The sequence below is a fragment of the Cetorhinus maximus genome, chromosome 12, assembly GCF_964194155.1.
Source record: "Cetorhinus maximus chromosome 12, sCetMax3.hap1.1, whole genome shotgun sequence".
Taxonomy (NCBI): Eukaryota; Metazoa; Chordata; class Chondrichthyes; order Lamniformes; family Cetorhinidae; genus Cetorhinus; species Cetorhinus maximus.
In genome coordinates, this window is record NC_135890.1 from 95,968,688 (window position 1) to 95,984,337 (window position 15,650).

General features: G+C 44.0%; 1 protein-coding gene across 1 annotated transcript in view; it reads right to left on the reverse strand.

Annotated features, from left to right (window-relative positions):
* The window catches only part of cfap251 (cilia and flagella associated protein 251), a 73,411-nt gene that overhangs the window by 13,838 nt on the left and 43,923 nt on the right, over positions 1-15,650 (reverse strand). Inside the window, exons 15-17 of the mRNA XM_078554659.1 lie at positions 13,396-13,510; positions 12,447-12,610; positions 3,739-3,829 (exon numbers count right to left, since the gene is read on the reverse strand). Coding sequence (XP_078410785.1) covers positions 3,739-3,829; positions 12,447-12,610; positions 13,396-13,510 — 370 coding nt within the window. The remainder of the gene's footprint in view (positions 1-3,738; positions 3,830-12,446; positions 12,611-13,395; positions 13,511-15,650) is intronic.

Here is a 15,650-nt window from a genome sequence, read left to right on the forward strand (position 1 = left end):
AATGGGGGGTATCCCAGGGTATGTGTGGGGGCACATGCTGATCTGTGCAAATGGTCTCAAGATGGTGAGGGCTGAGGAGGCAGTCTCCAGAGGAGATGAGGCCAGATGGAGCTGTGAGAGTGTGTGAGAGAGTGAGTGGTATTATCCCTTGAGCTGGCAGTGAGTGAGCTGCCACTGATTGTGTGGGGGTGTGTGGTGTGGGGGTGTGTGGTGTGGAGATGTGTGTGGTGTGGGTGTGTGTGTGTGGTGTGTGTGTGCGGTGTGTGTGGGGTGTGTGTGTTTAGAGTGATAAGATGGTTGCCTTACCCAGGCAGCATGGATGAGATCATTCGTCCATTTTCTGCACTGGATGGCTGACCTCTTGTGTGCAGCATTCACACTGACCGCCTCTGCCACCACCTCCCAAGCTGGAGTGGTGGGACTGATGGACCTCCTGCGTCCAGGGCTGGGATAGAGGACATCGCAACGGACCTCCACGGTGTCCAGAAGACATATCAAAGGAATACGTCACTGAATGGGGGGGGGGGGGGGGGGGGGGGCTGCATTCTTCTTGGCTTTTGGGGCCGTATCTTCACCGGAGCAGTCCTGGTCTGCAAGCATCGAAAAGTGTGTGCGCGACTGCAGTTAAAATATGGCACTTTATGTGAGGAAGTGATGAGTTAATGGCAAATCGGAGGCACCTGCCAGCAAGACAGCATGTTTCCTGTGGCTGCATAATTAATGAGGCGGGAATGGAATGATATGGTGCAAAAACCCGCCATTGCAGCCAGGAGGTAAAACATCCTTTTTCCTGCCCGCTACCGCACTTAGTCAAAGCTGGGACGATTCTGTCCTATATTTCAATAATAATTCAGTGGCTATGGAGTGCTTTGAGATTCTTTGAAGATGTGAAATATGTTATTTAATGCAAGATATTCTCTTAACTATGCAGCCAGGAGAGGCTTTTGGTTTATATTATAATATTTATGATGTACTGTTAGATCCTGGATCTTAAGAGTTAATTCACATAGTGTCAGCCCCCTATTTTGTACAGAAGAAAAGGCTGCATCACTTAGACAATAGGGGATCATCTCAATGGGTTCCCTTGAGTAGAATAGTTCGGAACCATTACCCTCATCAGTTTGAGACAAACAGTTAAGTCTTTAACACATAGATTATTTCAGCATGCTGTAGTAATGTGTCAAAATAACAGCCTGTGGGCACAGCAGATCCTGTCTTGGAGAAATCCACTCCTGAGACAGCATTAGCTGATTTTATTGGCAACAGTACTGGTCAACTCCAAGAAAGGGAGGGAGTCAGAGGTCAATCTGCCAATTTCCTGCCCAGAAAAATAGAGAGAAATACATATTCCGTCGTCAGCTATGGAAGGCTGAAGGAGACAAAATACCCCCATGTTAAAGATGAAACCGATCGGGATCAGTGAAAAGACTTGCCAGATTCACTGCTCTGTAAAGGCAAAAATGAACCACCTTAATTTTATCATTGGCTTCACTTCACCAGAGTGCTAATCCGTACTACTTTTCAAAAGATTGGAGAAACACTCACTATTGCACATAGAAAATCACAGCACCGAGTACATGTTGGTATTGTGGTCCTGGGTCACACTATTGTATGACTAGGTTTTGGAGAGTTAAGGTGCTCTCTGTATCATAATGCTTGCAGGATCCACTTATGGAAGAAACCAGTGAATTTGAATCCACAAAAATATCTAGCACAGACCCAAATTAGCAGTAACACCCTTAGAAACATTTTAGGGTTGGTAAAGCCAAAACCAAATCATTTCTCAGCTTATTGAATGCGAACTGCATTTTTCAAATTAGTCTGCCACAAAATCCCAACATTCAAAAGAAATTTGAATACTAGAAGTAATTTTGCTGAGTTCAATGAAATTTCTTTCCTGTTTCTTTTGAGGTGGTGGTGGAGCGGAGGGGTGAATGTGGGTAAACAAAGCAATTGTGACAAAATTTCCAACTCATCGTTCTTTGCATATAATTCTGAGAGATTGTTTATTTACAACAGGCCTTCGTTATCAATTCCAAGTCATGGAACCACAAACCATCTTTTATGTTAATATGCAGGTACCTGCAAACTTATACTCTGAGCAAGAATTATTCTATAGAAGTGAAGAATGGGCCTTTTGGAATTACTCTGTAAATTCAAAATACAGATGGTGAAACATGTCAGCACTGTACAAGGCGAAGTGCAGTACTGTGGATGCTGCAAATCTGAAATAAAAACAGAAAATGATGGAAATACTCAGCAGGTCTGGCAGCACCTGTGGAGAGAGGAACAGAGCTGATGGGCAAAATTTAATGGTTACGGCAGTGGGCCCATCCACCAGCTGGAGAACTACTAGCAACCCTGCCGTGGCCACTGCTGCCCCGCCCCAACTGACCTGATTTAATGTTAATCAGGTACTTTCCTGCTTGGTGATGAGGTCCTTGGCGTCTTCAGGGTGAATGTGCTACCTCCAAGGGCAGTCGGCCAATCAGGGGCCAGCTGCTCCCTAGTACCGACAACACCACCAGAAGTGGTGACCACTGCCAGCATTGCAGAAGGCCCAGGCCAAAGATCGTCACTGGAGCCCTTAAGGAAAAGTAGGTGAGATGGGATCACCAGGGCCAGTCAGGGAGAACATAAGAGATAAGAGCAGGAGCAGACCATATGGCCTGACGTGCCTGATCCATCATTCAGTATGATCATGGCTGATCTTGGGCTGCAACTGCACATTTCTGCCCATTCCCCAAATCCCTTAATTCCCTGAGAGATCAAAAATCTGTCTATCCCAACCTTCAACGTATTCCCAATGAGGAGAGGGAGGGGGTTTCAATTTATAGGTCAGGCAGGGGTCTTACTGCATGGGTGGCCCTTGCCACTGGCGGATCTCTCCATTGGGCACACGCTGCACAAGTAGGACAGATTCACCCCAACAGCCCGCATGCAGTTGCCCACATGGCGTGGCCCCCACCTGCCACTGTGGGAGTCAGCAAGGCAACAGGGACTCCACCCAGCACTTTCCCACCCAATTATACAGCTCCCACACCTCCCAGTCCATCTCCAGGAGGGCATTAAATTCCACCCAACATTTCAGGCCAGTGAACCTTTATAAGAAGAGTGATGCAACAATTTTTCAGCAAGACAGGGAGAGGGGGGGGGAAGGATAGAACAAGCAGGAAAGTCAGTAATAGCGTGGAAGACAGGAGAGATTAAATGACAAAAGGAATGAACATGGAAGGCAAAAAGAGATAGTATAAGGACAAGCAAATAAACAAAAGGTGAAAATTTTGAAATTTTGCCCTGTACCCCCAAGTCTAGGTGATTAATATAGATCAAGAAAAGCAGCAGTCTTAACACTGATCCCTGAAGGACTTGACTATATACCTTCCTTATGCCATACCTTTCCTATCTTATTTCAGGTCTTAAGCTCTGCCTCATTTTTGCACAGGAGCTGTTGGTGGTGATTCTGTTATTCCCATTTACACCTCCTCCAATCCCATCATTTGAGTCTTCACTTGTCCCATTACATATGGGGATTTGTAAAGAAGATGAGTAACACAATTTTTTCTTTACAGAATACAGCATTTATAAATGATTTCATGATTAGAATATGAAAGAAATGTAAAATTCTTATTCTAATTATCAGTATACAAAAGAATGAAAATGACAAGAACATTAAATGGTGTGAATTGTCCATTACAATGGTTAAATAAATCTAGAGAAATCCAGAAATATCATTACCCTAAATAATTCTCCATCTCTTCCACCTTCCAATAAACCATAGAATGGGATCAGATCCTCTCCTCCAAGTGCAGTTACTGCCTCATGGGCCCTTTAATATCAGAAAATAACAGTCATTCCTTTCTTAACTCTATATTTACCATTCTAATGAGACAGCTTATAATGAAACAGTAGCACTGAACATTCAAAAAGGGTGCTGCTGTTTCCCATATTTGTGCACTTTCTATTAATATGTGATAGCAATCAGGAGTGAAAGCTAAGGTCAATGTTAGCACCTCAACTGTTGCACTAGCTAATGTTGTTACGATCTCCCAAGAGACCGGTAACTTTTAAACTGGTAAATTTAACTTTTAAAAAGAATTTCCAGTGACTGGCTGAAAGGATCCTGCAAGAAAATTTCAAGTTTTAAGACTTTTACTGTAACAAACAAACTAAAAGCAACAATATTTAAACACTATTCAGTAGGCAATTTATACTCTAAGCTACAGAATAGAAACTCCCCATTTAACTTTTAACACAACCAAAAATCCCATGCCACGGTTACACTTTATGCTGTTCCTTAAGTGGACGCTTTATTCTCCTGGAACCAGTCCAAAGCTATTCTCAGCTCTGAATGGCGTGCTTCCTTTTCTTTTCCTAGCTGGGTAATTTTTAATCCCAGAACTGACTTTCGCAGTGAGGGTTACACTGGAGATTCCTCCTTCTAGCCCAAGTTAGGTGAATTTTCTAGTCCCCTTTAAATCCTCACAAACTTGATCTCTTCAATCTGAGCACGTTCTGCATAGTGAACAATAGAGATAGAATTTTTTCTGTTTCAGGTGTAGGACTGGCTGCCTCCATCTCTTGCTCTCTGTCTGTCAGTTGGCTACAGACTGACTTGTGTGTGAGTTTCAGGGATATCTTAGAAAACCTACAACCTGAGACTACAATGGCTTTGTATTGACTTTTCCCTTCCCAAAGCTCATCTCCAGGGCAAAGTGAATCACATGGGCCTTGTATCCAGGTAGAAATGCTAATTTAGCTATCCTCTAGACCTCCAACTCCATTCTTTATTTGAATTAAACAGACAGCTTAAAGTACAACTGTCTATAAAACCTGACATTTCTATAACCTCCCTGTGAGCCTTGGAGACTACCAGTGTACCCACAGTCAGCACAACTGCTCTTCTCATTATCCACAGATATGAACATTTTGCTCCTTTTTCCCAGTAAGTCAACCTGGGGCCTACTGCCCCCAATAACAACCAAGCAACGCAGGCTTGTTGTCGGGCAGAATTCAGAGTAGGTCTGATGACCCTCTTTCATTCCTCCATTTTACCTTAAATTAAAGAGACAGTCCCAAAACATAGCAATCTTTTAAGCTTTGTATGCATAACAATGTCAACTATATCAGCACAAGTTAGAGACTGAACCTATCGTCATCCATAGCTCACATGGTAGCACCCTCACCTGAGTCACAAGATTCAAGTCCTACTCCAGAGCTTGAATACAAAAAGCAAAGCTGACACTCCAGCACTGAGGAAATGCCTGTCAGAGGTGCCACCTTTCAGATGAGACATGAAACCAAGGTCCCATGTACCTGCTTGGGTGAATATAAAAGATCCCATGGCACTATTTCAAAGGAGAGCAGGGGAATTATCCCCAGTGTCCTGGCCAATATTTAGCCCTCAATCAACATCTCAAAGAAACAGAAAATCTGGTCATTATCATCCTGTTGTATGTGGAAGTTGGCATATATTGGCTTCTGCGTTTCCCACATTACAACAGAGACTACACTTTAAAAAAAGTACTTTATTGGCTGTAAAGTGCTTTGAGATGTCTGGTGGTTATGAAAAACACAACATAAAGGCAACTCTTTTCCAGGTCTGTATAGATCAATACCCACAAATCACAGCAGGGTTGCATTGTTTCTTTTTTTTGTAATAACATTCTTGTTGATGCAATAAATATTCTAAAGCCATTGAATAAAACATTTTTCTGCTTTCTTTTCTTCGGTGCAGTGCTCTCCTTCCTTCTTGTTCCAAAAAAATTTTCAGCAGAGTCTTGTGATTAGGATTTTAACTATTGGCAATCTGTACAATTTATAAGAAGCCATTAAGTTGTGACTTTCCTACATATAGGACAGATGATGAATGTAAACATCAGAGCTGTAGTTAAATATCAGTTTAAATTGAATTGTTTCACTACACTTGCCGACTGTTAGCAATTTATCTTCACCATTAGCATTTCAGTCAGTGTTTGCTGATAAAAATCCTTTCAGCAACGCTGTTAATGCTATGGAAACTGGTTCTAGTCCCCGCATACTGTCAGCATGAATTCACAGGAGACCGAGAGCTCCTAACTAAATTCGCAGCAGCTAGAATCACTTAAGAGGTAGAATTGATGCTGAAGGGGCAAGGAAGGGGGGAATGGATGACGATGAATGTGAAAAAAGGAGGGAAAGAAATAGATGATATTAAGAGGCACCGTGGGAATCGTGAAAAAGTTGTTTGGAGTGAAAGGGAAAATGCATGGTAATAAAGGAGATGGAGAAAAAGGAATTTGGGAGAGGTGCTTTGGTATGTGAGAGGAAAGAGAGAGCTGCCATTAACTGGGATGAAGAAAAAGCAGCGCCATTTGGAACTGAAGTCGGGGGAGGGAGAAGAAAGAATGTCAGCATGATCTGAGAAAGTTAGAGGGGCAGAGGAGGGCCAGTTTGACTAGGGTGGCACTGGAAGCAGATTGCCAGCTTGATTAAGGTTGGAAGCAAAGGAGTATCATGTTGATTTGAGGGAGCAGAGAAAGAAGTGTTAGTTAGAATAGAGAGCAGAAGGAGAGTGCCAAGTTCATTTTTTTTTAAGTGGGTGTCACTGGCAAGGCCAGAATTTATTATCCATCCCTCATTGCCCTTCAGATGTGGTGGGCTGCCTTCTTGAACCACTGTAGGCCGTGTTGTGTAGGCTCACCCTCGGGAGCTGCAGGATTTTGGCCCAGTGACAATCAAGGAACAGCAATATATAGCCAAGTCAGGGTAGCATATGGCATATTTCTACATGCTTTCACCTCGAAGTTATAATCAGAGTTGTTCTTGAAATGTTAGAATTTTGGGGGCTATGTCAGCTTTCTGGAAGCTGTTGATCATCTTTTAGTAGCTTTTCTAAGCAAGTATGCTTCACAAAGATGTTCAAGGACTTGGAAATTTATCACCATTCCTTCACTGTCGCTAGGTCAAAATCCTGAAACTCCCTTCCTAACAGCACTGTGGGTGTACCTACACCACATGGACTGTAGCGGTTCAAGAGGCAGCTCACCACCACCTTCTCAAGGGCAATTACGGATGGGCAATAAATGCTGGCCCAGCCAGCGATGCCCACATCCCATGAATGAATTTTTTTTTTTAAGTAACAAATGAGTTCCAGAAATAGTAACCAGGGTGGAATTTTCCCATCCCGCCTGTGGCGGGTTTCGTGGCCGGCAGAAGCAGACAATCGAACGGCAGGCAAAAAGTCGGAAATCCACCGGCGTAAAAACAGTTTGCAATTCTCCTGATGGTGGGTTTATGGCAGGTCAGTTATCCCGACGGCTAGTGGCGTGAAAGCCATTTGCATTCATTAACATGTCATGAATGCTCATTAAAACAGCTGCTTGCTGGAATCCTGTCAGGCCTTCCAATCTTGTGACTTGCCAACGGGAAATCACGTCGGCCTCAAATGCATTTGAAAAGGGGTGGCATGCACATGTCGAACCTTAGTTCGCTGGTGACTTCGAGGTGAGTGGAACATACATAACCTACCTGCCATAGCGCTGCGCCAGTCTTGTTGCGATGAACACCACACTGCTGAGCCTGTAGGGTTGGTCTGCTCCTGCTCTTTGCCTACATTGTACCGAGGAACACCACTGTGCTGTGGTACTCATGCAGGCCTCCGCTTTCAGAAACTAGCACCGGGCTGTGAGGCGAGGGTGGGGTTGATGAACATGAGAGAGGCAATTGGGAGGGAAGGCAGTGGAATGGCAGAGAGGGGGAAGGGCGAACATGACTGAGCCTTTCTGGGGTTGCCCTCTAACCTCTTGTTGCCGCAGAAGCGAACAGGGGTCTGCTCAGAAAGAAAGGAGGAAGACCTCCTTCCGATGAAAGCCACTGAAAGCCAATGGCTTCATTAGCACTGTTAAAGGGCTACTCAGAACTCAGTGGCTTCACCTCACAGTCGCTTCAAGAGAAACACATAGAAATGTAGAATTTGGGAATGCAGGCAATAGTGAAGGAGACACAGCTGTATCATATATAGCATTCCATCAATGAAGACTTGTCACGTATTCACCAGATTCGACACTCCTAACAGGCCAAAGGGCATCCACTCATTGACCATGAGCAATTGATTGGTCATTAATATGCTGCATTAGAGATTGGAGCACAGAGCTAGGTTGGGTCACTCATCTCAATTAAACTTTAGCATTCCAGACAGAGCTCAAGATGTTACATATCTGTAATGCCATCTTGGTCACCTCAATGTGTGTGCCAGTGTCTCAGGGACAAGGTGGCATTAGCCGCCTTAAAGTTTCTAAGTGTGTCATCTTCTGAGCTTCACTTCCTTGCCCTTTGAATCATTAATGTCTTCAATGTTTCCTTTCAGAGAGAAGGCAAACGCACATATGGATCCAGGGCTCGATGCTGCCATTGTCAGGGTCCTAATGCAATAGAAAGATGAAGGAGAGAGAGGTGACTCCACACGCAGCTCCAGCAGGAAGGACATGGTCAAGTGGAACCACAGCATGAACAGGAGGAGAGACCCAGACAACCGGGATGACTCGCCAGACCTAGGGTTTATCGTAGAAGAGTCTCCTATTTACAAATGAGTGACAGGCAATGCTGTGCACGCCTGCGCTTGTCCTGAGCTCTGGTACATCTGTTATGATGTGGCAGGTGATGCGTGCCAGACGGGAAACTTGGCCATGCTATCACAACAGTTTTACAATTTGTATTTATTATGAGAAGATTTGTGCACCAAATTCAGAAGTAATGAGTCCACTAACACCTTTAGAGACTTTAAAAATTAAATTAAAACATTTATTAGTAAAAGAAAAGATTTCAAGCATATATGTAAGATTACAGTTACTTAATACTATAACAAATCCCAAAATTCCTAATTAACCTGACTCCCAACTACATAACCTCTTTAAGGCAACAGTCTAAAATAGATTTTAAATTTAGATAGACAATCCAGCAAATTTACCACAGAACCCACTTGACAGTGGAATTCCAAAGGTGTTTCTCCAACTTTGGTTACTGGACACAGCAGGCTTATGCAAAAGTGGCTGGAGGTTTTTTTTTCCCCAAGGCTGTTTTACACAGTCCATTTAGATCTTAAAACCACCTCCCCCCACCCCGCCCCACAACATAGCCTTCCATCCTTCTTTATATATGTCTGTAAGTTCCATTGTTCAATATGTCTTTGGAAATTCACTTTTCCCATAATAGAAAAATCTTTCACGATGACAATATGGTCAGTACCTTTGGGAAAAATAAATACACTGCTTGGCCTTGCTTATCTTGTTAGTTGTAAACATCCTATCATCCCTTTGAAACCTAAACAACCCCTTCACTTATCTAAAAATGCTAATTTCCTTCACACCCTACATGCTGCCCTCATCCATATTTACTCATTAGCATTTCAAATGCCTTTTACACCTAGCTTCTTTTGATAATCTCAATCTTGCAGTCTACCTGATTCCAATTTGATTAAATCACACAGAACCATACACATTCACACCATAAACCTAACTTTACAATAAACCACAATAATATTATGAAAAACATGATCGTTTCATGACACATCACATATACCACATTCTTTGTGAAGACCTGATGTCATATGGAGTTGGAGGGTGTTCCCTGCCTGTGGCTTTGAAGGTGACCTCAACACTAAATTTCTTGGCCTCTGGTTCTTTCCAAAGATCCATAGGGGACCTATGCGGCATCTCTTAGTCCGCAGCACATCGGTGCATAAAGGAGGTCACAGATGCCCTTTACAGGAAGGTCCATCATTATGTCAGGTTTGCTCTGGACTAAGATAGCCAGGCTACAAGATTCACCAGCTTCACAACCATCTAATGATGCAAACACTGCTTTGACTGAGATGTGAACATGCCTAGGGATCTCCTCCTCCTGTGCATGTCTTTTCTTCTGCCACTACCACTGAGAAGACACAAATGCTGTTAGAATATCAATGCTGATGAGCTGCTCTCATTCAATGGTGTTCCTTGAGGAAGAAGGGTTAAAAATGCCTCTAATAAAGATTTAAACACATCACCCTGACATCGCACAAGGTTGTGGTGACTAGTTCAATTGAGGTTGACATATGTGGCATATGTGATTTGTCATGAAACTAAAATATTTTTCATAATATTATTGTGGTTTATTGTAAAGGAGGTTTATGAAGTTGACATCACAGGAATGTGAATCTCATAGTGGCACACTATCACTGAGTGGGAGGAAGGCTAAACCTTGAAATAAGAGGATTCCAAAGTACAAAATCACAATGCCTTCAGTTGCAAAAAACATTCACATAACCATCAAATGTATTCACAAAAGTGCAATTTCTTTACATGTATTGCACACCCATGACCCAAAAGTGACATCAATTTTTCATACATTTCCTAACTCTACCACTATGCCTGGGTGCTGCTCCGACATCTGCAGCAGAGATGGAGGCAGCCTGCTGACTGTTATGTCCTAATGTCTGCGATGACATCCCCTGGTGGCCTGAGGCCTGGAGGGCCCAGGCCTGATAAGGGTCACCTTGCTCAGGGGCAGAAGCACCCTCGACAGCCTGAGAAGCTGGGGTGGATGGGGTCACAGGCAGAGGGGGCTGTGAGCAGCTGAATAACCTTGGAGTGTACTGAGAGGAGGCTCCAGGGGTGTCCAGCTGATGCTCATCCTCACTGTGGGTGCCCGAGGGCCCCGGCCTGACTCCTGCAGGAGATGGTGGGCCTAGAGGGAGGTCAAGGTGTCTCATCCCTATGTCACCTACATTTTGATGGCGCCCACCAGGGTGTGTGGTCATGGAGTACAGGGTCGAGCGCAAATCCGGCAAGAATGCTGGACCAAGGTCTCTATGGTGGTCACCAGCCTTCCCATCGTGACCTTGAGGCACTCACATGTCGGAACCACGACATCAGACAGAACACGAAAGGACTCCTTCATTGCTTGCTCTGGTCTGCTGAGTGACTGTCGAATCTCTGCCTGATGTTCCACTGCCTGACGTTGCATCTCCAGCATTGAGTCGGCGGCTGCTTTCAGAGGCTCATCATCTGAATCGGACTGAGTGGGTGGCTGGCCTCCAGCAGCCCTCTAACTGCCAAAGACCTGGGCTGCCCCTGCCTCTGACTGCTGCGGGGTGTGTCAGTGAAGTGTTCTCGAGAAAGTGAGCCCAAGCCTAATCTACATCTTTGCCCCACCAATGTGTGTGTCTCTGAGCTGGTGGAGAGTGCGTTTGAGTGCCGTGACTGTTCTTCCAGGGCTTTCTCAGACGTTGTCTGGGGGCTTGCACTGGTGCTCGACTGGCTTGGAGGCCTCAGTCTGCTGATGCCTAGAAAGTAGAATTTCAGTTAAAGAGCATGAGCTAGATAAGACTGCATGTGACTCACTGTGATTGTCAGGATTTCATGGTGATGGAGCTGTGATCTGTACTAGGTTGCTGGGAGAGGCTGATCTCCCCTTCCCCACAAGAGTGATCCCTGTCCTTCCCAGCCAGTTTGACTGCAGCCTCCTCAAACTCGCTGAGGGCAATGATGTCGGCCATTCCTCCCCCAGTCTGCAATCTCTCCCACCTGATTTGGGTCAGCTTGGCCTGTATGACGAAGAAAGAAAGGCATGAGATGAAAAGTGATGGAGCAGAGGCTGGGTGAGATGAATGTCCCCTGTGTGTCGTGAGCCCTTCCCAGAATGGCCAGAGGATGGAGTGTGAGCAACATGACAGATGGGATGGTGTTGATGTGAAGAATGAGTGTTGATATGTGTCCCCTGCTAATGGTTGTGTGAGATCCCTGAAGAGAGTAGCTGTTTGAGTGCATGATGCCATGATGAGAGTTTGACATTGGAGGGATTTGAAGAATGACTTACCCTGGCAGAGCAGATGAGATCATTCATCCTCTTCCTGCACTGGATGGCATCTCAGGCATGGTTGCCAGCCACACTGACCTGCTCTGCGATGGCCTCCCATGCCAGAGAGGTGAGGCTGCTGCACTTCCTGCAGCCATCCCTGGGATAGAGCACTTGCCTGTGCGCCTGTACTCCTCTGATCAAGGCCTGAAGGACCTGGTGCATGAAGCGGGGTGCTGCCTTCTTCTTGAGGCTCTTAGCTTTCTTCTTCTGGCTGCAGGACATCTCTGGCGGGCTGGAGAGTGAGATTGTGTGTTGGACTGGCCTTTAAAAATGGTGCCTGGACTTTCGAACCCGGCAGCTGACGGCAGCTGACGAATCAGCTCCTGACCTACCAGACGATTCGGACTGATACGCGCCTGTGAATAATTAATGACCCTCCAAGCATGAAATCAGGCGTGAGTTCCCACCATTCCGGGTACCGCAGAAACCACCCACCACCAAACTTAGTCTCATTAAGGGAAAATTCTCCCCTAGGCTTCTACAAGATAAATATGCAGTGCAAGTACAAGTCATTCAAATGCTACAGTTGAGAACAATTTTTCTTGAAAGCATATCAACAGCGCACTTACGTCAGGTCAACTTTCCACATATGCACAGTACAAGCATCTCCTCCTGCAGTGAATATGTAAGAACCATCATATGAACAGGCAATATTGGACACCGTTGTTCCATGGCAGATAACTGCACAGGACTTGTGGGGATTTCCATCCAATGGCAGAGTTTGTAAACCCACCTAGGTAACAGGGAGCAAGATTTTTAGAATTCAAAGGCACAAATGCTCATCATATCAGCAGAGCATCACACTTATATATCAATCCACTACATCCCCAAACGCATTACAAAAAAAAAATGTGTAACTTATTCACTTAAAAGCATTGATCCATGAGCTTCCATAGGATCATTCCAATCTCTTGCCATAACCTTGGTGAGAGATTGGCGGAAACTCTAAAAGAACTGCGTAAATGGCCAGTTTTAGTTGCTTAAGCCATTTATCGGGGGGTGGGGTCTCACAAATCTTCCACTGTAAAACCTCTGTGGAAATGCTAGGCAATTATTATTAACAGTAGAATATTTAATCAGCAGTTCGTACCACTGTAAATTAATACAGATATATCCTGGTTCAAGTGAACTGAATAATCAGCATTTTAATTAAACATAGGTTCAATTCATCAGGTCATTTCAATTATTCTGTTAAAATTAGCTGCCTTTCACAGTCAGGTTTATTTCCCTTACTGCTTTTATTCAGCATTTTCTCTATGACACCATATTCCGACTTCTGCTCCCGTCACCAGACTTAGTCTCCAGAACGGAAGATTCTGCTGCACGTTTCTAAAGAGCACATTTACTCGCTGAGCCATTATAAAAGTCTTTGAAGAATTAATTTCAAAAACAAGCAATTAAACACAAAAGAATATGGCAAATAGTTTCTCTCACAAAATAGTGAAAACTGAAAACTGAGAACTGCCTCACCACATTATATTGCTTTTGGTGCAGACATTTTTGCAAATGAGTGTGTACCTTGTCATCTGTGATGTAGGCTAAATAACATTTCTTAACATCACTGTCTTTTGAGAAAGGGAGAACTTCTATCTTCCTAACAGGGGATCCATAAATTGGGCCTAATACTGTCTTCCTACAGGGAAAAGAAACAATGTAAACATATAACAATAAAAATAATTGCAGAATGTCATCAAAAACAAGACTTTAAATGTCTTCAAAGTTTTTAAAATCAGTTTGTAATTAAACTCAGGCTAAACAGGAATGATATGAAATAAAGATAAAAGTTGGCCTTTTCAGATCCTGCAAGGGCAAAGGGATAAATTCACTAGGATTAATACATGAAGGCGCATAAACATTTTTCAAATGGTTATCTAAGGAACAAAGAGAGATCTAAAAATAAAAGCACATCTGCAGTTGAAAAAAAGAAGCATTGGGAAGTAACAACTCAAGCAAAGAAGAGCCACAAGGCTAATCCCTAGTTTTACAGGTCATAGAAATGAGGGAATATTCGAGACACCAGGAGTTTTCAATCTGGAAAGAAGGCATTTGAAAGGTGATCATATGAAAGTATACAAGATAACAAATTGTATTGAAAAAATAAAGTCAGAAAATCAATTTAGAAATTGTGACAAAAGAATAAGGGGGCTGCAGGTTCAAACTAAATAAGACAGATTTAAGACCAAAAACAGTAAAAACCTGGAAAGTTCAGTATTTGTTGCCCATCACTAATTGCCATTTGGTGTTAGGAAGGGAGTTCCAGGATTTTGACCCAGCAACAATGAAGGAACAGTGAGGAGAGTGCAAGAGCAGGACCGTGGGACAGGCAGTCAGCAGCACCTAGAGGAGAGTGTGAGAGGAGGAACTGTTTCTACCTGTCAGTGTGATGTCAAAGGAAAACAGGTTGGTGATTGGTGGGTATCTCTTCCATGTCTCTTTTGATTGAACAAGTGGTTTAAATCAGGAGGTGTTACTACAGCTGAAGAATACAGTTAAGAAATTCACTTCTAAAATATTTAACATCCAAATTAATTAATTAAATAGAATTGAGATAACTGGGCAGGCAATGTGTTGCAGTGTAGTATGTGGGAGCTGGTGGACACCAGTGCAATCCAACGTGACCACATCTGTAACAAGTGTTGGCTGCTCGAGGAACTTCAGCTCAGAGCTGATGAGCTGGAGACCAAGCTGTGCACACTGTGACACACCAGGGGTGGGGGGGGAGAGTTACCTGGACACTGTGTTTCAGGAGACAGTCACACCCCTTAGATTAATTACTTCAAATTTGGACTGTGGTCAGAGACAGGAGGGTGTGACTGCGAGTGAAGCAGGTATGGAGATCCAGAATTTAGCTTTGGAGGAGCTTCAGCCAGAGTCCTTGTCCAATAGGTATGAGGTTCTTGCTCCTGGTGTGGACAAGGGCACAGACTACAGGGAGGATGAGCAAACTGACCACAGCACCGTGGTATAGAGCGCCATTCAAGGAGAAAAGAGAAATGTAGTAGTAATAGGGGATAGCATAGTTAGGGGAATATATACTGTTCTCTGCAGCAAAGACAGAAAGTCCTGAAGGCTGTGTTGCCTACCTGTGCCAAGGTTAGGACATCTCTTCTAGGCTGGAGAGGAACTTGGAGTGGGAGGGGAGGAGTCCAGTTGTCATGGTCCACATAGGTACCAAAGACATGGGTAAGGCTAGGAAAGAGGTTCTGCTTAGGGACTACGAGCAGCTCGGGGCTAAATTAAAAAGCATAAACACAAAGGTAATAATCTCCAGATTGCTACCTGAGCCACGTGCAAATTGGCATAAGGTAAATAAGATTACAGAGGTAAATGCGTGGCTCAAATATTGGTGCGGGAGAAATGGGTTCCGTTCATGGGGCACTGGCACCAGTACTGGGGAAGGAGAGAGCTGTTCTATTGGGACAGACTTCATTTGAACAATGCTGGGACCAGTGTCCTGGCGAAAACTAGGGATGTAGATAGGACTTTAAACTAATTATTGGGGGGTGGCGGTGGGGGGGGGGGGTTCAATTGAAGGGAAGTTTAAAAAATCAAAAAGAAATGAGAGCAAAGGTGCAGGGTGGTGAAGAGATGAACGATAATCAATGTGTGACAGGAAAGGGCAGAAAATATAAGCAGAACGGTGCAGCAGAAATTAGAACCAAAATTAATAATAATGGTAAAAAGTCAAAACTTAAGGCTCTTTATCTGAATGCACGCAGCATTTCTAGCAAGATATTTGAGTGGACAGCACAAATAGAAATAAATGGATATGT